At 42.6% G+C, this 22,008-nt stretch overlaps 4 protein-coding genes across 7 annotated transcripts in view; 3 read left to right on the top strand and 1 right to left on the bottom strand.

Annotated features, from left to right (window-relative positions):
* ppp1r13l (protein phosphatase 1, regulatory subunit 13 like) overlaps window positions 1–1,230 on the bottom strand; it is a 77,834-nt gene extending 76,604 nt beyond the window's left edge. For 2 of the 4 annotated variants that reach the window (XM_060923362.1, XM_060923364.1), the window contains exon 1: window positions 1,027–1,230. The gene's annotated coding sequence lies outside the window, so the exon portion shown is untranslated. The remainder of the gene's footprint in view (window positions 1–1,026) is intronic. The other 2 variants (XM_060923363.1, XM_060923366.1) reach the window with 1 other exon arrangement.
* LOC132887760 (uncharacterized) lies at window positions 1,099–6,705 on the top strand. The gene is made up of 2 exons (XM_060923367.1): window positions 1,099–1,278; window positions 5,835–6,705. The coding sequence occupies exons 1-2, from the start codon at window positions 1,126–1,128 to the stop codon at window positions 6,390–6,392; spliced, it is 711 nt and encodes a 236-aa protein (XP_060779350.1). The 5' UTR covers window positions 1,099–1,125; the 3' UTR covers window positions 6,393–6,705.
* A 1,003-nt stretch (window positions 6,706–7,708) lies between these two features.
* On the top strand, window positions 7,709–11,538 carry opa3 (outer mitochondrial membrane lipid metabolism regulator OPA3). Its single transcript, XM_060923368.1, has 2 exons — window positions 7,709–7,864; window positions 10,431–11,538. Exons 1-2 carry the CDS (start codon window positions 7,723–7,725, stop codon window positions 10,760–10,762), a joined length of 474 nt encoding a protein of 157 aa, XP_060779351.1. The 5' UTR covers window positions 7,709–7,722; the 3' UTR covers window positions 10,763–11,538.
* A 2,132-nt stretch (window positions 11,539–13,670) lies between these two features.
* hnrnpul1 (heterogeneous nuclear ribonucleoprotein U-like 1) overlaps window positions 13,671–22,008 on the top strand; it is a 31,058-nt gene continuing 22,720 nt past the window's right edge. The window contains exons 1-9 of the mRNA XM_060923354.1: window positions 13,671–13,805; window positions 14,665–14,878; window positions 15,513–15,665; window positions 16,793–16,997; window positions 17,085–17,158; window positions 17,381–17,520; window positions 17,831–17,930; window positions 21,423–21,535; window positions 21,629–21,895. Coding sequence (XP_060779337.1) covers window positions 14,695–14,878; window positions 15,513–15,665; window positions 16,793–16,997; window positions 17,085–17,158; window positions 17,381–17,520; window positions 17,831–17,930; window positions 21,423–21,535; window positions 21,629–21,895 — 1,236 coding nt within the window. The 5' untranslated portion in view covers window positions 13,671–13,805; window positions 14,665–14,694. The remainder of the gene's footprint in view (window positions 13,806–14,664; window positions 14,879–15,512; window positions 15,666–16,792; window positions 16,998–17,084; window positions 17,159–17,380; window positions 17,521–17,830; window positions 17,931–21,422; window positions 21,536–21,628; window positions 21,896–22,008) is intronic.

The raw sequence follows: 22,008 nt of genomic DNA, 5'->3' as shown, positions 1-22,008 counted from the left end.
AATTGCTTAGTAGATGCCAAAAAACACAACCACCACTGGTTACTTACACCAGCTTTGCTGGAGGATATTCATGTTTTTACCTGTTTTTTTGCTTGCTTGCCTTTTTCCAACGTAACTCAAAACGTAGGAAAACGGATTTTGATGAAATTCTGAGGAAAGGGGAGTCAGGGCCAAGGAACAATTTGATAGCTTTTGATACAATTCCAGAAATCGAGATATGCATGTGGATCCAGGATCTTTTCACAAATCAAAAAGTAACGAATGGATTTGGATGAAATTTGGTGGGCAGCTTGGGTATTATCCGAGTTCCATTTTGATGTCGAGAACATACGGCTTGGTGGAGCTATGAACTCTATCAATTGCCCTTCTAGTCTGGAGTGTTTCTTTTCAAAGCCTCTGAGAATTATTTCCAAACTCCACTGCGATTCAGTCAGTAACTTGCTTCAGAGCTCATTACATGTTCTTACTTGTCTGAAGAGAAGTAATAATAGAGGTAGTAGTTTTACAGCCAGGTAGGATAAGCTTAGACATGAGTTATTGAAGTTTGAACAACAGCAACAAACACAATATACTTTTACAGTGTGCAATCCGACTATTTTTGGATGTTTAAGGGCTGCCAACATCTGATTCTCATTAAGGTCGAATGAACGAGAATACATACACACACACACACACACTTCCAATGAGTGTGTGTGTGTGTGAGAGAGAGAGAGAGAGAGAGAGAATGGAATGTTCCAGTTTTCTGGGTGACAAAAGCAACAGCTCCACTTTTCAGTTACAACTGTTGCCTTTTGTTAGCCTGTTAGCTTGGATCAAAAATGCAACTTTCCTAAACATGTCCTTTAATAATAATAATAATAATACGTCATTTAATTGGACCTATTCCATCAAAACACTTTCTCTGCCCAGATGTTGCATCTAAACAAATCCTAGTTCTTGAGATTCACTTTTAACACGTTAATGCGCATGCGCAGCACTGTTAAAAAGCCCCAAAGGAGAAAATCACGCCGCTTTTTATTTACCTACCCCAACAAAGCAACCAAAGGCTTTTAATCCAGGAATCGCGGATGAAAACAGCTCCCTTATACCTTATTCACTGCTATAGTCTATTTCCTCCAGATCAGAATGGTGTGTTGCATGCCTTCCGTTTGGGAAAACAGCAGAACATTTCACTCCATGGGAGACTTTCAGGAATTTGCGAGCCGGATTGAGTCCTGCCCACTCATGCACTGCTCTCTGACTCCACCCAGGTGTGTGCAGGATTCAGCTCTCAGACAGGTAGGGTGTGCCGTGGGGTTGTTTTGAAACACTTTCTTGATTGAAAAAGTACAAAACCAATTTCGCAACAACATCGTGTTATCCATCCATTATCTGTAGCCGCTTATCCTGTCCCACAGGGTTGCAGGCAAGCTGGAGCCTATCCCAGCTGACTATGGGTTAGAGGCTGGGTCCACCCTGGCCAAGTGTCCTGATCATTACAGGACTGACACAGAGAGACAACCAACCATTCACACCTATGGGCAATTTATAGCAGTGCTTGAAAGTTTGTGAACACTTTAGAATTTTCTATATTTCTGCATAAATGACCTAAAACAGGGCGGCACGGTGGTGTAGTGGTTAGCGCTGTTGCCTCACAGCAAGAAGGTCCTGGGTTCGAGCCCCGTGGCCGGCGAGGGCCTTTCTGTGTGGAGTTTGCATGTTCTCCCCGTGTCCGCATGGGTTTCCTCCGGGTGCTCCGGTTTCCCCCACAGTCCAAAGACATGCAGGTTAGGTTAACTGGTGACTCTAAATTGACCGTAGGTCAATGTGTCTATGTGTCAGCCCTGTGATGACCTGGCGACTTGTCCAGGGTGTACCCCGCCTTTCGCCCGTAGTCAGCTGGGATAGGCTCCAGCTTGCCTGCGACCCTGTAGAAGGATAAAGCGGCTAGAGATAATGAGATGAGATGATCCAATATTACATACAGTGGGGCAAAAAAGTATTTAGTCAGCCACCAATTGTGCAAGTTCTCCCACTTAAAAAGATGAGAGAGGCCTGTAATTTTCATCATAGGTACACTTCAACTATGAGAGACAGAATGGGGGGGGAAATAATCCAGGAAATCACATTGTAGGATTTTTAATGAATTAATTGGTAAATTCCTCGGTAAAATAAGTATTTGGTCACCTACAAACAAGCAAGATTTCTGGCTCTCACAGACCTGTAACTTCTTTAAGAGGCTCCTCTGTCCTCCACTCGTTACCTGTATTAATGGCACCTGTTTGAAGTTATCAGTATAAAAGACACCTGTCCACAACCTCAAACAGTCACACTCCAAACTCCACTATGGCCAAGACCAAAGAGCTGTCAAAGGACACCAGAAACAAAATTGTAGACCTGCACCAGGCTGGGAAGACTGAATCTGCAATAGGTAAGCAGCTTGGTGTGAAGAAATCAACTGTGGGAGCAATTATTAGAAAATGAAAGACATACAAGACCACTGATAATCTCCCTCGATCTGGGGCTCCACGCAAGATCTCACCCCGTGGGGTCAAAATGATCACAAGAACGGTGAGCAAAAATCCCAGAACCACAGGGGGACCTAGTGAATAACCTGCAGAGAGCTGGGACCAAAGTAACACACTACGCCGCCAGGGACTCAAATCTTGCAGTGCCAGACGTGTCCCCCTGCTTAAGCCAGTACATGTTCCGGCCCGTCTGAAGTTTGCTAGAGAGCATTTGGATGATCCAGAAGAGGATTGGGAGAATGTCATATGGTCAGATGAAACCAAAATAGAACTTTTTGGTAAAAACTCAACTTGTCGTGTTTGAAGGAGAAAGAATGCTGAGTTGCATCCCAAGAACACCATACCTACTGTGAAGCATGGGGGTGGAAACATCATGCTTTGGGGCTGTTTTTCTGCAAAGGGACCAGAACGACTGATCCGTGTAAAGGAAAGAATGAATGGGACCATGTATCATGAGATTTTGAGTGAAAACCTCCTTCCATCAGCAAGGGCATTGAAGATGAAACGTGGCTGGGTCTTTCAGCATGACAATCATCCCAAACACACCACCCGGGCAACGAAGGAGTGGCTTCGTAAGAAGCATTTCAAGGTCCTGGAGTGGCCTAGCTAGTCTCCAGATCTCAACCCCATAGAAAGTCTTTGGAGGGAGTTGAAAGTCCGTGTTGCCCAGCGACAGCCCCAAAACATCACTGCTCTAGAGGAGATCTGCATGGAGGAATGGGCCAAAAATACCAGCAGCAGTGTGTGACAACCTTGTGAAGACTTGCAGAAAACATTTGACCTCTGTCATTGCCAACAAAGGGTATATAACAAAGTATTGAGATGAACTTTTGTTATTGACCAAATACTTATTTTCCACCATAATTTACAAATAAATTCTTTAAAAATCAGACAATGTGATTTTCTGGATTTTTTTTTTCTCATTTTGTCTCTCATAGTTGAGGTATACCTATGATGAAAATTACAGGCCTCTCTCATCTTTTTAAGTGGAAGAACTTGCACAATTGGTGACTGACTAAATACTTTTTTGCCCCACTGTATATGTGAGTGGCAAAAGTATGTGAACCTCTAGGATTAGCAGTTAATTTGAAGGTGAAATTAGAGTCAGGTGTTTTCAATCAGTGGGATGACAATCAGGTGTGAGTGAGTGGACACCTTGTTTTATTTAAAGAACAGGGATCTTCACAACACGTTTGTGGAACATGTATGAACAAAGGAGATTTCTGAGGACCTCAGAAAAAGCGTTGTTGATGCGCATCAGGCTGGAAAAGGTTACAAAACCATCTTTAAAGAGTTTGGACTCCACCAATCTACAGTCAGACAGATTGTGTACAAATGGAGGAAATTCAAGACTATTGTTACCTTCCCCAGGAGTGGTCGACCAACAAAGATCACTCCAAGAGCAAAGTGTATAATAGTCGGCGAGGTCACAAAGGACCCCAGGGTAACTTCTAAGCAACTGAAGGCCTCTCTCACATTGGCTAATGTTCATGAGTCCACCATCAGGAGAACATTGAACAACAATGGTGTGCATGTCAGGGTTGCAAGGACAAAGCCACTGCTCTCCAAAAAGAACATTGCTGCTCGTCTGGACAAGTCAGAAGGCTATTGGAAAAATGTTTTGTGGATGGATGAGCCCAAAATAGAACTTTTTGGTTTAAATGAGAAGCGTTACATGTGGAGAAAGGAAAACACTGCATTCCAGCATAAGAACCGTGTCCCATCTGTGAAACATGGTGATGGTACTGTACATGTACATGGTTGGGCCTGTTTTGCTGCATCTGGGCTAGGACGGCTTGCCATCATTGATGGAACAATGAATTCTGAATTATACCAGCAAATTCTAAAAGAAAATGTTAAGACATCTGTCTGTGAACTGAATCTCAAGAGCTGGTGGATCATGCAGCAAGACAACGACCCTAAGCACACAAGTCGTTCTACCAAAGAATGGTTAAAGAAGAATAAAGTTAATGTTTTGGAATGGCCAAGTCAAAGTCCTGACCTTAATCCAATCAAAATGTTGTGGAAGGACCTGAAGCGAACAGTTCATGTGAGGAAACCCACCAACATCCCAGAGTTGAAGCTGTTCTGTATGGAGGAATGGGCTAAAATTCCTCCAAGCTGGTGTGCAGGACTGATCAACAGTTACCAGAAATGTTTAGTTGCAGTTATTGCTGCACAAGGGGGTCACACCAGATACTGAAAGCAAAGGTTCGCATACTTTTGCCACTCACAGATATGTAATATTGGATTATTTTCCTCAATAAATAAATGACCAAGTATAATATTTTTGTCTCATTTGTTTAACTGGGTTCTCTTTATCTACTTTTTAGGACTTGTGTGGAAATCTGATGATGTTTTAGGTCATATTTATGCAGAAATGTAGAAAATTCTTAAGGGTTCACAAACCTTCAAGCACCACTGTAAATAATATAAACTATGTAATCAAATGTCAACAATTATAATATTCTCTTCAGATTCTTTATTGGCGGCACGGTGGTGGAGTGGTTAGCGCTGTCGCCTCACAGCAAGAAGGTTCTGGGTTCGAGCCCCGTGGCCGGTGAGGGCCTTTCTGTGTGGAGTTTGCATGTTCTCCCCGTGTCCGCGTGAGTTTCCTCTGGGTGCTCCGGTTTCCCCCACAGTCCAAAGACATGCAGGTTAGGTTAACTGGTGACTCTAAATTGACCGTAGGTGTGAATGGTTGTCTGTGTCTATGTGTCAGCCCTGTGATGACCTGGCGACTTGTCCAGGGTGTACCCCGCCTTTCGCCTGTAGTCAGCTGGGATAGGCTCCAGCTTGCCTGTGACCCTGTAGAACAGGATAAAGCGGCTAGAGATAATGAGATGAGATGAGACTTGTGTGGCTTGATATGTCCTCTTCTGCTGTTTTCCACTGTGCTGCTGCAAACAAATTTCTCCAAAGAAAACAATTCTTTGGCTCCATCTCCTGCCATTGCAGCTCTCTTTTTTCCCCCTATAACTTCAATGCAGTGCGCACGGAGGGTTCCCTATTGAAAACAACAACAACAACAACGTTATAGCACTAAACACAGTAATTATAGGCTACTCACATTATGTCCACACATCTCTCCGTCACATCTCCTCAGCTCTGATTAAAACTTACTGAACATCCTAGAACCTTGAGGTGCACAGACGCGCAGGCATTGCGTTTTAATACGCTTGCGTTATTTCGCCACACTTTCTCATGGAATATGAACTAAAAACAGCTATCCTACAACTAATTGTAACCATGAAATAAAAACAATTGAACCCTCCCAAAATGTTTTTTTTTTTCTTATTCTTCTTCTTATTATTCTTATTAATATAGATGAAGAATCTCCTGAGTGCCCTTGATGATCCACGGAAGGCAGAGGCATTTCGGGACACCGTCTGTTCCTTTTACGAGTGTTGCATGTCATACTTGGAGGAATGGGGAGCTCCGTTGAAGGAGACAGAAGTTTTCTCCTGGACTCTCCTCTCCACTGTCCCGCAATGGGATGAGGTTGAGTCATCCTTCCAGTTCGTCACATCAAGATTGCGAGAGTGCAACATCAGTGAGACGGAGCTGTTTGATGAGACCTCATCGGTGTGGGCGTTTGTAACTGGGAGGGTGGATCAATGGAATGCTGAGGGCAAGGCAGCAGATGAGCGCTGGGTTGACATGTTAGGGCATTTCAAAAATAGGGAGATTCCTCATCGCAATGTTAGGCAGCTTTGCGAATTTGCAATGTGCCTCCCTGGCACCAATGCGCCCGTTGAGAGAATTTTTTCTCTCATGAGCAATACATGGACCGATGAGAGGAATCGCATGACCGTGCCAACACTGAAAGCCTTACTGATCACCTGTGTGAATTTCGACGACACGTGCGCACAATTTCACAGTTGACTCTCGGCCAATAAAACCCTACTGGAAAAGATTCACTCTTCTTGTAAATATACGTAGGCTAATGCATTTTGTTTAGGGTGGGTGGATTGACAGTCGCCTTAGCTTTGTTCCTGTGCTTTGTTCTTGTACTGAGTTGGGTAGCCTATGTTGCAAATGATGTGCGCTCCTGTGGGGGCTTTCCTCGGGCTGTCGCCCCTCTCCTCCTTTATTGTTGTTTTGTTTGAGTGTATATTCTCAAATCACTTGTCTCTTTTTTGTTTCTGTTTAACATACCATTCTGACAGTTTGGCCATATTGCTGTGTTGAACAGCTTGTTGCATCTTCCATTAAAGTGTTCACTTTTGTACACATCTTGCTTTATTCATTCAGTTGTGGGGAATGGTTAGTAAGGTTGATTCTGACCTAGGCTATGTTGAGGTCACATGTCTACTTTTTAAGTTCATGCTATAGTGCATACAATTTTAGAGATATAGCCTACATGTGCATATGCATTCTTCTTGGTGTTCTCACAAACAGGTGGAATAAATCAGTTTAAATTTGGCCTATGGACATAGCCTGGCCTATTCTCAGCCATTACAAAATCTGTTGTCTGACCATAATTTAACTGATCTGTATACTACTATGCTACTAGATAACAAAATGCCTGTTTGTTTTATTTCATGTGAGATGTTGATAAATGTGAGCTTCAACAAAATAAGAGCACCTCTCTGAGTGTCACGTTTACGTAAAAAAAAAAAAGGTGTGCGTGCACGAGCATGGTCGCGCGCAAAAGTGTCCCGGTTTCAGACTAGGGAAATCTGGTCACCCTATATATAAAGGAAAGTGCTTAAGTATAACTAAGTTATTAATATTCAAATTATTGTATATGTATCATTTCTTATAAATACTAAAATTAATATTTTTTTAATTTAGTCTTTTTATTTCCTACGTTATCATTTTGCTTTTTATTAAGCAGTACTTTCATTATTATTTCAAGTTGTATTCTGACTTATTCAGTTGTTGATGAAGTTTTTCATTACGCCATTGACACAAAGCAGCGCAGCTGATGCGCAGATTTCAGCGACCTGCGGCAGGAAGATGTACTACATTTTCTTGGGAAAAGTTAATCCCATGAAAAACGCAGAAAGTCAGAATATGTCAAATATATATTATCTGATATTCTTGAACATCTACACACGTTTTCTGGGAAGAGTATTTCCAAACTTTATTAGAGAGAATGAAAACTCCTGCGCAATATTAACGCAACCCGTCTGCACGCAAGTGCTCTCTAATTTGACCTCCGTTTCACTCTGTTTGCCCCGCCTTCTTTTAGTGACGCGCTTCCGCTAAGATGGTCGTAGGCGCTTTCCCCATCGCAAAGCTGCTCTATCTGGGCATCCGTCAGCTCAGCAAGCCGGTGGCCAACAGGATTAAAGCAGGAGCGAGGAGAAGTGAATTCTTCAAGAATTACGTATGTCTTCCTCCGGCACAGGGTGAGCGCGGTTACCGAGTTCTGTCTTTTAGACTCGTTGTGACCATGGAAGCGCAAGAGCGCAGCCAATAGGCTTTTTGGCAAAATGGCGTTTAACCAATCAGGACTGTGGGCGGGGCAACAAGCGCTTGGTTTTTGTCTATTTCGAATTATGGATTGATCAGTGAACCAATGAAAAGCTAAAGGGCGGGCACTTTAGCTTTGACAACAACCAATCAGTGGTGGTTGATTCTGATGGGGTGGAGCCGAGCTGTCATTGAGTGTTTAGTGAATATTTGAAAGTGCCTTCTATAGAAATGCCAACGATTTTCCCTATATAAATAGGACTGTAAACAATGTTTACAATATATCCCATTTCAAATCGAGTCTGATGCCACAAAAATGGTTTATTATATGAAAGAATCATGTGTGAAAGAGTCAAGGAAGAGCTGACATCCGGTGGCATGCTTTCATTATCAAAACTGATGAAAGGGAAAGTTATTTGCAAGCTATGGACTGTTGTCATTAAAAAAAAAAAAAAACCAGATTATTTATAGTCTCTATTATTTTTAGAGATAATGTGCTTAAGAATCTTTTTTTTTTAATCATCAGACTGCCATCATATTTAAGTTTCCATTTTATCAGGTGCACTTACTATGGACTGCAGATGTGCTACTTATAATCAAGCAGTGTTTTATGTACAGTACAGTGGAAAAGACTTTGGCACCCTGTTTTTTTTATCGAGTCGGTACAAAAACATTTTAGAGTTCCAAGCATTTGTTTTCTAGCACAAAATTAAATCTCATCTCATCTCATCTCATTATCTCTAGCCGCTTTATCCTTCTACAGGGTCGCAGGCAAGCTGGAGCCTATCCCAGCTGACTATGGGCGAAAGGCGGGGTACACCCTGGACAAGTCGCCAGGTCATCACAGGGCTGACACATAGACACAGACAACCATTCACACTCACATTCACACCTACGGTCAATTTAGAGTCACCAGTTAACCTAACCTGCATGTCTTTGGACTGTGGGGGAAACCGGAGCACCCGGAGGAAACCCACGCGGACACGGGGAGAACATGCAAACTCCACACAGAAAGGCCTTCGCCGGCCCCGGGGCTCGAACCCAGGACCTTCTTGCTGTGAGGCGACAGCGCTAACCACTACACCACCGTGCCGCCCCACAAAATTAAATGTTACAGAAAAAAAAAAAAGTTTGTATCTGAGCAGCATATGACATAAGAGACCACTTTTCAGATGAAAAAAGAAAACATAATGAAGGCTACTGGGTTTTGGTGCAAAATTTAAGAAGCAAGTGTGACAAAGTGTCCAGAAGAACCGTGGCTGGTATACAGTCCTGTGCAAAAGTCTTAGGCACGTGTAAAGAAATGCTGTGGACCAAAAATGGCTTAAAAATAATGAAATGAAATGTTTAAACATTAAAAATAATACTATAAACAGCAGTAAGCCATAATAAATGAAACAAAGTCAATATTTGGTGTCAGACGACCCTCTGCTTAAAAAAAAAAAGTAGTCTCCGGTACAATGAGTGCAGTTTTATAAGGAAATGATCTGTAGGTTTTACTGAGCATCTTGCAGAACCAGCCACAGTTCTTCTGGACACTTTGATGGTCACACTTGCTTCTTAATTTTGCCACAAAACCCAGTAGCCTTCATTATGTTTTCTTTTTTAATCTGAAAAGTGCTCTCTTTTATGGAATATGCTGCTCAGATACAAACTTTTTGTGTGTGTGTGTGTGTGTGTGTAACATTTAATTTTGTGCTGGAAAGCAAACGTTTGGTGCTCTAAAAGGTTTTTGTACTGACTCAATGTTGAAGTCCTAAAATAGAAATTGATCACAAAGTTTGTATGGAAAAAAAAAATAGGAATAGGGTGCCTGAGACTTTTGCACAGTAATGTGCGTGTATATAACGCTTACTGATCATTGATAGGGCGAAGCTTTCTGAAAAGATTAATTCCTTAACGTTTTATGGAAGGAGTCTCCAGTGTGACTTTGGCAGTTAGTTTTCCACCTTAGGAAAGTCTTCTGGACAGAGATTGTTTTTGCCCTCATGTCTCTTTGTGTTGTTGATTTCATCTCATCTCATTATCTCTAGCCGCTTTATCCTGTTCTACAGGGTCGCAGGCAAGCTGGAGCCTATCCCAGCTGACTACGGGCGAAAGGCGGGGTACACCCTGGACAAGTCGCCAGGTCATCACAGGGCCGACACATAGACGCAGACAACCATTCACACTCACGTTCACACCTATGGTCAATTTAGAGTCACCAGTTAACCTAACCTGCATATCTTTGGACTGTGGGGGAAACCGGAGCACCCGGAGGAAACCCACGGGGACAACATGCAAACTCCGCACAGAAAGGCCCTCGCCGGCCACAGGGCTCGAACCCGGACCTTCTTGCTGTGAGGCGACAGCACTAACCACTACACCACCATGCCGCCCGTGTTGTTGATGATTTATTTTCCTATAAAAATGTGTTTTGTTTCTTGTGTAATATAGTGGAGTGTATATTTGTAAATTTAGCATTGGAGCACATTTTTAAAAAAATTTTCTATGCCTTTGAAGCGTACCACTGGATCGAGATGAAAACGAAGATGAGGATAATGGGCTTCCGCGGTGCTGCCATCAAACCACTTAACGAGGATGCGGCTGCAGAGCTGGGAGCTGAGCTGCTTGGTGAGGCCATTATCTTCCTCATCGGTGGTGGCTCTCTTATACTCGAGTACAGCAGGCAGACGGCGAACAGCAGGAGAAAGGAAGAGGAGCTGAACCTTACTATCAACAACCTACAAACGCAAATTGGAGAACTAGCCCTAACCACAGAAACTCTAGACGCTCAGCTCCGTGAGGTCAACAGGCTTCTTCTGTCATTTCCATCTATGCCAAGTAGCAAATAACAATGCCAAATGTTAATGTGTGGTGCTGAGTGGACAGAGGAACTAAATGTGTGTGTGTGTGACATAATACAATACAAAGAATCTCTGCCATGTATAGATGACACTTCATGAAAATCCCCCCCCCCCCCACACACACACACTGAGGCTAGTAGGAACAACATTCAAGAAAGCATCAGAATCTGTGATTTTAGTATGTGTACTCATTTTGAAGTTGGTTCAGTTTTGCAAACATGGAGAGCAAATTATTTCATTTATTGCCCCAAGTTAATTTGTTCTCGTCATATCCTACCCAGGACTTGTGTCGTTCATTGAATTCAGTCTGAAAATAGTTTGATTTTATTAAAGTCAATCGCAAGAAGTGATTGGCTTACTGTAAGTTTGAGTTTGTTTCTGAATGCCTCAGTTCATTTTATTGAATCTGTTTATTTCAGTATTGATTGCCTGGAGTGCAGAACAGGAAGGGAGCAAAGTTTTCACTTCACTAACTGTATATGGTTGTCTGGATTGTTTTAGTACATTTGGCTAGGGTAGAGATGCCTTTCCCCTGGCTTCAAAACACCAATTATTTTCTCATTGTCAGTTAATTAACGAATGAAACGATTTTGTTACGGTTGAGCAATGACAATAATGATACTTTTGACAAATTGAATACATCTTACTTGTGATTTTTAAGCTCCATGTCTGTGTGTACTGATCCTGTTTATATTGAAGGATGTCTGAAATGACATGCATAGAGATGTATATTAATTATTGTAAAATAAAATGAATGAAACGAATCTAGGGTTTTTTGTATCCTTGTTGTGATCATGTCAAACGCGTTTGAACATGTGTGGTCCTAGATTGTTCTATATCTTGAAATATTTGGCAAATAAGTTTTTACTAGCAACTGAAGTGCTAAAATAGTGTATAGAGTACCTTGCTATTACAACCCCGATTCCAAAAAAGTTGGGACAAAGTACAAATTGTAAATAAAAACAGAATGCAATGATGTGGAAGTTTCAAAATTCCATATTTTATTCAGAAGAGAACATAGATGACATATCAAATGTTTAAACTGAGAAAATGTATCATTTAAAGAGACAAATTAGGTGACTTAAAATTTCATGACAACAACACATCTCAAAAAAGTTGGGACAAGGCCATGTTTCCCACTGTGAGACATCCCCTTTTCTCTTTACAACAGTCTGTAAACGTCTGGGGACTGAGGAGACAAGTTGCTCAAGTTTTGGGATAGGAATGTTAACCCATTCTTGTCTAATATAGGATTCTAGTTGCTCAACTGTCTTAGGTCTTTTTTGTCGTATCTTCCGTTTTATGATGCGCCAAATGTTTTCTATGGGTGAAAGATCTTGACTGCAGGCTGGCCAGTTCAGTACCCGGACCCTTCTTCTACGCAGCCATGATGCTGTAATTGATGCAGTATGTGGTTTGGCATTGTCATGTTGGAAAATGCAAGGTCTTCCCTGAAAGAGACATCGTCTGGATGGGAGCATATGTTGCTCTAGAACCTGGATATACCTTTCAGCATTGATGGTGTCTTTCCAGATGTGTAAGCTGCCCATGCCACACGCACTAATGCAACCCCATACCATCAGAGATGCAGGCTTCTGAACTGAGCACTGATAACAACTCGGGTCGTCCTTCTCCTCTTTAGTCCGAATGACACGGCGTTCCTGATTTCCATAAAGAACTTCAAATTTTGATTTGTCTGACCACAGAACAGTTTTCCACTTTGCCACAGTCCATTTTAAATGAGCCTTGGCCCAGAGAAGACGTCTGTGCTTCTGGATCATGTTTAGATACGGCTTCTTCTTTGAACTACAGAGTTTTAGCTGGCAACGGCGGATGGCACGGTGAATTGTGTTCACAGATAATGTTCTCTGGAAATATTCCTGAGCCCATTTTGTGATTTCCGATACAGAAGTATGCCTGTATGTGATGCAGTGCCGTCTAAGGGCCCGAAGATCACGGGCACCCAGTATGGTTTTCCCGCCTTGACCCTTACGCACAGAGATTCTTCCAGATTCTCTGAATCTTTTGATGATATTATGCACTGTAGATGATGATATGTTCAAACTCTTTGCAATTTTACACTGTCGAACTCCTTTCTGATATTGCTCCACTATTTGTCGGCGCAGAATTAGGGGGATTGGCGATCCTCTTCCCATCTTTACTTCTGAGAGCCGCTGCCACTCCAAGATGCTCTTTTATACCCAGTCATGTTAATGACCTATTGCCAGTTGACCTAATGAGTTGCAATTTGGTCCTCCAGCTGTTCCTTTTTTGTACCTTTAACTTTTCCAGCCTCTTATTGCCCCTGTCCCAACTTTTTTGAGATGTGTTGCTGTCATGAAATTTCAAATGAGCCAATATTTGGCATGAAATTTCAAAATGTCTCACTTTCGACATTTGATATGTTGTCTATGTTCTATTGTGCATACAATATCAGTTTGAGATTTGTACATTATTGCATTTCGTTTTTATTTACAATTTGTACTTTGTCCCAACTTTTTTGGAATCGGGGTTGTACATTACTGATAGTAATGGAAAAATTGTGGTTCCTCCTGATGAGATGTTTATTCCACATTGTTACCCTCAGGTTAAAATTATCAACATTGTCAGGTCACACAATCATTTTAATATAAATCTTAATAAAAAAAAACAAAACTATTGTTTGTTAGATAAACAGGCAACCACATAGAGCTAAATATACTGTCGAAAAAATATTTTAAAATCCGATAGGTGGCAGCATAGAGCCACAGTTGACAATGTATGCTTGCGTTCTACTCTACTACCAAGTATGCAAAGGGTACATCCGGGAAGTTTTGCCCGTACTTGAAACGGTGTTAGTTAAATGTTGCGCTCTTATTAGAACACAAGTATGGATGACTGCGCAGTCTGATGACATCACTACGTTAGCCAGCTAGCTAATGTAGCTAGGTGTTGTTCAGGCGGTGGCTGTTCAATAATACGTGGCGTTTTGCTTGTTTTTTTTTTTTTTTGGGGGGGGAGGCCACAGTCCTTAACTTGACTGTTTGCAAAGGTAATAACCTGCTCTTCTTGCGGTTTATTTTTCATTTTGTGCAACTCACTTCCATGCGCAGCACCACTAATATGTTTTGCACATTAATTGGTGGTGGTAGCTAGCGGTGTTTTCGGCTGTGTTCCAATTTAGGTGTTTTTTGTACATATAGTACACTACGTAGGGCGAAGAAAAAGGCTATTTACATCTTCCGTAGGGCACTGTTATAGGGGTTGTATAGCTATTTGTGATCCGACCTTATGATGTAACGGTAAACACTATGAAGTAGAGGCAGTTAGTGATAGAAACGGTTTAGCTAGATAGTTAGCTAACCTTATAATTTGCGAGCTAGGGTATAATTTTATTGCAATAGCAACTAATAAAAAGTTCAGACTTTTAAATATGTAACATGTATTGTTAGTTAATCCTGCTTTAGTAAGCCGTTTCCGAGTAATGTTGGCTGTATGACGGGGGATGTGTTCGAAATTGTATAGTTTTCCCCTATACCCTATAAGTAGCAAAGTATATTTAGGGTGCAATATTATAGGCTAGCACACTAGCCTTCCATCTTGTGAGATGTCATATGTACACTTTTTTTTTTTTTTTTTGCTTTGGTACGTGACCCTAAAATCACCAAATTACCAAAAGTAGTGCACTGTATAGTGGTTAGAATTACAACATGGTGTCTTTTTTTATTTTTTATAGTTATTATTTTAAAGACAACTAGGTTCTACCTAGTCGACATTTCATGTTCCAAAAATTATGATCTCTATTAGTTTAAGAGACAGATTATGGATTACACACTGACAGATTGAGCCAAGCCATTTAGTTTGACAGGTTGTGTGACTCCTTGTTAATCCTTCTCTTTTTCCATGTGCAGATTTGAAATACAGTTATACCTTACTCTGCAATGGACGTTGACGTGAAGAGGCTGAAAGTGAACGAATTGAAAGAGGAGCTGCAGAAAAGGGGGTTAGAAACCCGCGGCTTGAAGGCGGACCTGGTGGACAGACTGAAGGCTGCTTTAGAGAGTGAAGCTGCGGCGCAGGATGCGCGAGAAAACATACCTGATGATGGACAGCAAACCGTAGCAGGTAATAACAGGAGTTATCAGAGTACTTGAAAACATTTTTTACAATACATGATCTGGACCGGCGGCGCGGTGGTGTAGTGGTTAGCGCTGTCGCCTCACAGCAAGAAGGTCCTGGGTTCGAGCCCCGGGGCCGGCGAGGGCCTTTCTGTGTGGAGTTTGCATGTTCTCCCCGTGTCCGCGTGGGTTTCCTCCGGGTGCTCCGGTTTCCCCCACAGTCCAAAGACATGCAGGTTAGGTTAACTGGTGACTCTAAATTGACTGTAGGTGTGAATGTGAGTGTGAATGGTTGTCTGTGTCTATGTGTCAGCCCTGTGATGACCTGGCGACTTGTCCAGGGTGTACCCCGCCTTTCGCCCGTAGTCAGCTGGGATAGGCTCCAGCTTGCCTGCGACCCTGTAGAAGGATAAAGCGGCTAGAGATAATGAGATGAGATGAGATGAGATGATCTGGACCTCCTCTTTTAATATTTAAAGTGGGGTGAATACTTGTGCAAGGCACAGTATATTTTGCTCAGAAGTGTGGAGAGCCAATCAGGTTGCAGCTTTGCCTTCTGAAACTTGCGGCCAGAAAAGTCTCAGTATTTTGTGAGCAGAATGTCTAAGGCTGAGATTATGATTCCACGTGTGCAATTGCAGGCTACGAAGACGAGGGCTCTCGGATCAAAGACGAGACAAAAGGCATCCCTGATATAGATCACGATGTTCCTGACTTCTCTGTAGATGCCGGCGTGAACAGACTGGAGCCTGAAGTCAAACCTGAAACCAAGATACTGCCCGTCTACCCAGAAGGTCAGATCGCATTCAGTCTGTACAGTGTCCTCATCTACATATATAGATTTACTTACTGCAATAGGCCATTTGCAGGAATTGGTCACGTGTCAATTTTCCCCATAGCAACAAGCCCGTGGTGGGCAAGCTAACTTGACATTCCTTGACAACCATAAGAGTTTGACTGGCGATGCGAAGCAATCCATTTCTATAATAGCTGTTTTTACCTTTTCTACTGTCTTTTTTGACCCGAATTTTCGTGTGTGCTTGGAAAAAGTTTGTGGTCTTAACTTCTGTCGTAAGTTAAAGCGAATCATTGGCTGTAAAAGAGAGGGTTTTTTTTGGACTCAACTTGGTTGCCACCGAAAGAAATTCACGTGCGAAATGGTGGATTTCTCAGGTATGCTTATAACTTATAATTTCTCTTTTTCTACCTTTATCATTTGCTTAATATGTGAAGATTCTTGAAAATAAATACAGATATATCCGCCATTTCGCACGTGAATTTCTTTCGGCGGCGACCAACTTGAGTCCAAAAAACCCTCTCTTTTACGGCCAATGATTCGCTTTAACTTACGACAGAAGTTAAAACCATAAACTTTTTCCAAGCACACACACATTCGGGTCAAAAAAAGACAGTAGAAAAGGTAAAAACAGCTATTATAGAAATGGTTTGCTTCGCATCGCCAGTCAAACTTTTTTTTTTTTAAATGGTTGTCAAGGAATGTCAAGTTAGCTTATCCACCACGGGCTTGTTACTATGGGGAAAATTGACACGTGACCAATTCCTGCAAATGGCCTATTCTGTCCTATAAGATGGCTGAGAGAACACACGATTTGTTTTGACACGTTTGTCTTTAAAAAATGGGCCACAGAGCTAAAAACAGTCATAGCAGGCATCTCAAAGCTGGAAAAGCTTTCTTGTTTCACATGCAGTTTAGTTCCAATCCAATCCATGCAAGTATTCGACTTGTACATTACATACCGAAATGGTTTCTGGACAAATACTGTTCCAGGGAAAAGCACTGCCTTGTAAGGTGAGGTCGTATGATGCTGAACTAACTTGCCGCGTTTTAGTCTCGTAGCTCCAGTACAAAACTTAGAAATACTCAGTGCTTACTTAGGTGAAACTCTCATTGTGTCTACAGAGCAAGCAGGTGAGGTGAAGGAGGAGGAGGAGGAAGATGTAAAGCCAGAACGGCAGCAGGATCCTGGAGCAGCCAGTGAGCGGGAAGAGGCCCAGCAGGCTTCACGTTACACATCCCACCAGGACAACCAGGCACCTTACGGCCGCAAAAGACACCACGATGATGCCCATGGATATAGTTACTACGAGCATCGAGAGGACAAGAGGTGAACGTTTTGGTTTTCCCGAAATGTGTGTTTGGTATAAATTGAGCAGTTTTAGACCTCGCACCAATGTGGTTTGTTTGATTATAGATCCCGCTCACCTCAGCCTCCAGCCGAAGAAGATGAAGAGGATTTTGATGACACATTAGTGGCCATTGATACCTGTTAGTGTCATTCTGTCACTTTTTTTTTTTTTTTTTTCCTGTAGAATGCTGCTTTTATGTACCTTATCATAGTGGTAGTATAGTAAATATAGGAGGTAGGAATCAGCCTGCAGTTTTCCAAATACTGTTTCTGTTGAGGAAGAAAAGAAGGATTTTAAAATAAAGTTTATAAAACTCTCAAATAAGAAGCAAAAATGATCACGCATATTCCCACTCTTGTAGATAATTGCGATCTGCACTTCAAAGTTGCCCGAGACCGCTACAGCGGCTACCCTCTCACCATCGAAGGCTTTGCTTACCTGTGGTCCGGCGCACGCGCCTCGTACGGTGTGAACAAGGGCCGTGTCTGCTACGAGATGAGGGTAATCATGTTATCCTGTATAACCACTCTTTCCAAACATAATGAGCAGAAAAGCATCACAGCATGTCGAACTACGGTATGAACCAAACAGGCTACAACAGGAGAGGACTACATTGGTTTCTACTCCTGTCAGCCACGAACAGGGGGGTGGAGGCTCACCCAAACTGGACGTCTGAGGTTTGGGAAAAGACCAGGAGATCTGTTATGCATGCTTAGATGCTTTTCTGCTCACTGTGGTTGATTTTGAACGGTACAGGATCTGCTGAAAGTGGACTGTGCAAGCTGAAATGTTTGTGTGTGTCTTGTGGCAGATAACGGAAGAAATCTCGGTCAAACATCTTCCCAGCAGTGAGCCTGATCCACATGTAGTGAGAGTGGGCTGGTCTCTGGATTCCTGCAGCACGCAGCTTGGTGAGTGGGGGGGGACACACACACATACACACAGTACAGGAGTCTTTAATCACGGTAGGTGCCCAGTTTGGTTATTAGCTCATCCGGCTGATAGGCGATGACCTTATGCTATCATGTGTTGTCCGTCCGGTGTCGTCCACATTTCACGAAAATCGCTCCTCCTCTCTCAATTCTTCACGGATTTTTATTCTTTTTGGCAGGAAGGTAGGTCTGCCCAGGATGCATATAGCTTCTGTGCAAATTTGCATAATTGTAATTAATAATGAAGATATGGAGTAATTAAGCCGTAACGAACAGTTTCTACACATCGCTTTTTCTCCCTCAATTCTTCACCAATTTTGATTCTTTCTGGCATGAAGGTAGGGGTACCTAGGCTGCATATAACTTCTACCCAGATTTACTTAATTACAATTATTAATGATGTTATGGACTAATTAAGCCTTAAAGGAACAGTCCACCATATTTCCATAATGAAATATGCTCTAACCTGAATTGAGACGAGCTGCTCCGTACCTATCCGAGCTTCGCGCGACCTCCCAGTTAGTCAGACGCAGTCCGACGCGCTGTCACTCCTGTTAGCAATGTAGCTAGGCTCAGTATGGCCAACGGTATTTTTTGGGGCTGTAGTTAGATGCGACCAAACTCTTCCGCGTTTTTCCTGTTTACATAGGTTTATATGACCAGTGATATGAAACAAGTTCAGTTAAAAAAATTGAAATGTAGCGATTTTCTATGCTATGGAAAGTCCGCATTATAATGACAGGCGTACTAACACCTTCTGCGCACTTCGGCAGCGCATTGATATCTGAGCTCCGTATCAATGCGCTGCCGAAGCGTGCAGAAGGTGTTAGTACGCCTGTCATTATAGTGCGGACTTTCCATAGCATAGAAAATCGCTACGTTTCAATTTTTTTAACTGAACTTGTTTCATATCACTGGTCATATAAACCTATGTAAACAGGAAAAACGCAGAAGAGTTTGGTCGCATCTAACTACAGCCCCAAAAAATACCGTTGGCCATACTGAGCCTAGCTACATTGCTAACAGGAGTGACAGCGCGTCGGACTGCGTCTGACTAACTGGGAGGTCGCGCGAAGCTCGGAGAGGTACGGAGCAGCTCGTCTCAATTCAGGTAAGAGCATATTTCATTATGGAAATACGGTGGACTGTTCCTTTAATGAGCAGGTCAACAAAAATTGCTTCTTCTTGGTCTTGGCAAATAGATTGGTATTCCTAGGGTGGATATAGCTTGCAACATTTATTGCGCAAGGTGGCCCACTTTAGATCATTCCTTCTGGACTAGACCGGGCCAGAGTGAGCTACGCCATCATTGAAGGTCTCGTTTCCAACCCACTAGCTAGGTCTTCTCAATCACGTGACACTTACAAACCAGGGACGGTGCGGGCTGGAAGAGACATCAAGCCACCACTCATGCTACATCACAGGGCAGCAAAGAACACTCGGAGGAAAGTGCGAATTTTAACATCTGGATTCAAAATATGTGCTCTCTCTATGAAAAGGCAAATGCTTTTCTGTCACACCAAGAGGCCTGGTTGTTAATTGATCAATCTGCTCACACTGTACACAGAGCAGATATCTCCCGCTGCTCTTCATGCCTTAATGCTGTAGTTTTCTGTCCATCACATATATAATAAGCGGCAACTTTGTTTGTTTGTCTTGAGCTAACATCACCATTTCTTGACGGATTTTCACCAAATTTGGCAAGTAGGTCCAGGGATGACCCAGAATTTTGCAGAGATAAACAAAATTCTTGTACAGCCCCCAGGGGGTCCTCGGTGGTCCCCTCGGTGGTGGATGTTTGGATTTTTGCTTGTCTTGGGTTAAAGGAATAATCCAGAGTGATATGCTTTCTAGGTCTATTTTCGCATTATTGGGAGTGCATACGTTGAGTTGCTACCACAATCACGTCAATCAGATGTGTTTTGAGACGGTTCGTTTTTTGCTATTTCAACTGGAAAGCACTAACACGGCAGTGCGAGGGGCGTGTCTTTTTGCCGATACAAAACGCTAGTTTTAAAACCATTGCAAAGCTCAAAACAACATGACAGTTCTGTGGAAGTGAGTAGAGGGTTCCTACAAACGAAACGAAGTGTCCCTAGCTCTGCAAGTGCACGGACAGAGTGCGTAGAAGAGTAAATACAAAGCCAGTACCTTACCTGAAGTTGTTGTTCTCCAGACGCCATCTTCAGGGGAAAGTCCGTAAAAGCCGAGTGCAGAGCCCATCCCGCTGGAAATGCACAACATACCACAATTGTGCATTTCCAGCAGGATGGGCTCGGCACTCGACTTTTACGGACTTTCCCCTGAAGATGGCGTCTGGAGAAGAACAACTTCAGGTAAGGTACTGGCTTTGTATTTACTCTTCTACACACTCTGTCCGTACACTTGCAGAGCTAGGGACACTTCATTTTGTTTGTAGGAACCCTCTACTCACTTCCACAGAACTGTCATGTTGTTTTGAGCTTTGCAGTGGTTTTAAAACTAGCATTTTTATATCGGCAAAAAGACATGCCCCTTGCACTGCCGTGTTCGCGCTTTCTGGTTGAAATCACAAAAAACGAACTGTCTCAAAACATCCCATTGACGTGATTGTGGTAGCAACTCAACGTGTACACTCCCAATAATGCGAAAATAGACCTAGAAAGCATATCACTCCGGATTATTCCTTTAACCTCACCCTTTCTCAACAGATCTTCACCAAATTTGATGTGGAAGTCTGGGGGGCAACCCAGAATTTTGCAAAACCTGGGCAGCGCTGGGTAACCTGCTATCTATATAATAAGCGGCAAAGTTTGTTTGTCTGTCTTGAGCCAACATCACCATTTCTCGACGGATTTTAACCAAATTTGGCAAGTAGTTCTGGGGATGACCCAGAATTTTGCAGATATAAACAAAATTCATGTACGGGGAAGAACATCCACCCATGCCCTCCCTCAGTGCCGTTCACGTTACATTTATCAACACAAACTCTTGACAGATCTTCACTAAACTTGGCACATAAGTACAGGAGATGGCCACAATTTGGCAGAACTCAGAAATTCCATATTTGAGCCACAGGGGGTTCCCGGTGGGCCCTTGGGTGGTGGATGTTTGGATTTTTGTTTGTCTTGGGTTAACCTCACCCTTTCTCGATGGACCTTCACCAAATTTGACATGGAAGTCTGGGAGGCAACCCAGAATTTTGCAAAACCCGGGCAACACCAGGTAACCTGCTAGTATAGTAGAGTAAAACTATGCCTACTATAGCTGTAGTCTTTGCTTGAAGTTTTATTGCGATAACTTGTATGAAGAAATGTCTGGGTGTGTCTGTGGATGACATTGGAAGCTATAGAGTAATACTTATCTGGATAATAATTCCATTTTTTTTAAAGTGTTTTAACATACTACTAGTGTGGCACAGAAACATCTCTAACCTAATTAAAATTGTTCTCTTTGCAGATTGTCTAAATGGCTAATTTTCTCATACTTTAGGTGAAGAACCTTTCTCTTACGGGTATGGTGGAACAGGAAAAAAATCCTCCAGCTGCAGATTTGAAGATTATGGGCAGAGATTTAATGAAAATGACATCATTGGATGCTATATCGTGAGTTCTACATGTATTTCTTCTCCTAGCACAATCCTAACCATTCTTCATAATGACTGTGTGTGGCGATGTATCCATGTGCTCATGTTTCAGGACTTTGAGAGTAGTCATGAAGTGGAGATTTCATTCTCTAAGAACGGGAAGTGGTTGGACGTAGCATTCCAGGTGAGAAAGGATGAGCTGGCTGGTCGAGCGCTTTTCCCTCATATCCTGGTGAAGAACTGTGCTGTGGAGTTTAACTTTGGTCAGAAGGAGGAGCCATTCTTCCCTTCGCCAGAGGGATATGTGTTCATCCAGACTGTTGCACTGGAGGACAGGATTAGAGGCACCGTGGGTCCTGCCACCAAGGCGGACTGTGAGGTTGGCATCATTGGTAATCCTATTGTATGTCAGATTTAAGTATGGGTTGTTTCAGTACTGTTGTTTTTAGAAGTTTGTATGTTCTGAATGAAGCCGTTCAGGCCTTCAGTTAG

Source organism: Neoarius graeffei, chromosome 6 (assembly GCF_027579695.1).
Source record: "Neoarius graeffei isolate fNeoGra1 chromosome 6, fNeoGra1.pri, whole genome shotgun sequence".
In the NCBI taxonomy this organism is placed as follows: Eukaryota; Metazoa; Chordata; class Actinopteri; order Siluriformes; family Ariidae; genus Neoarius; species Neoarius graeffei.
This window is presented reverse-complemented; position numbering and strand designations above follow the sequence as displayed.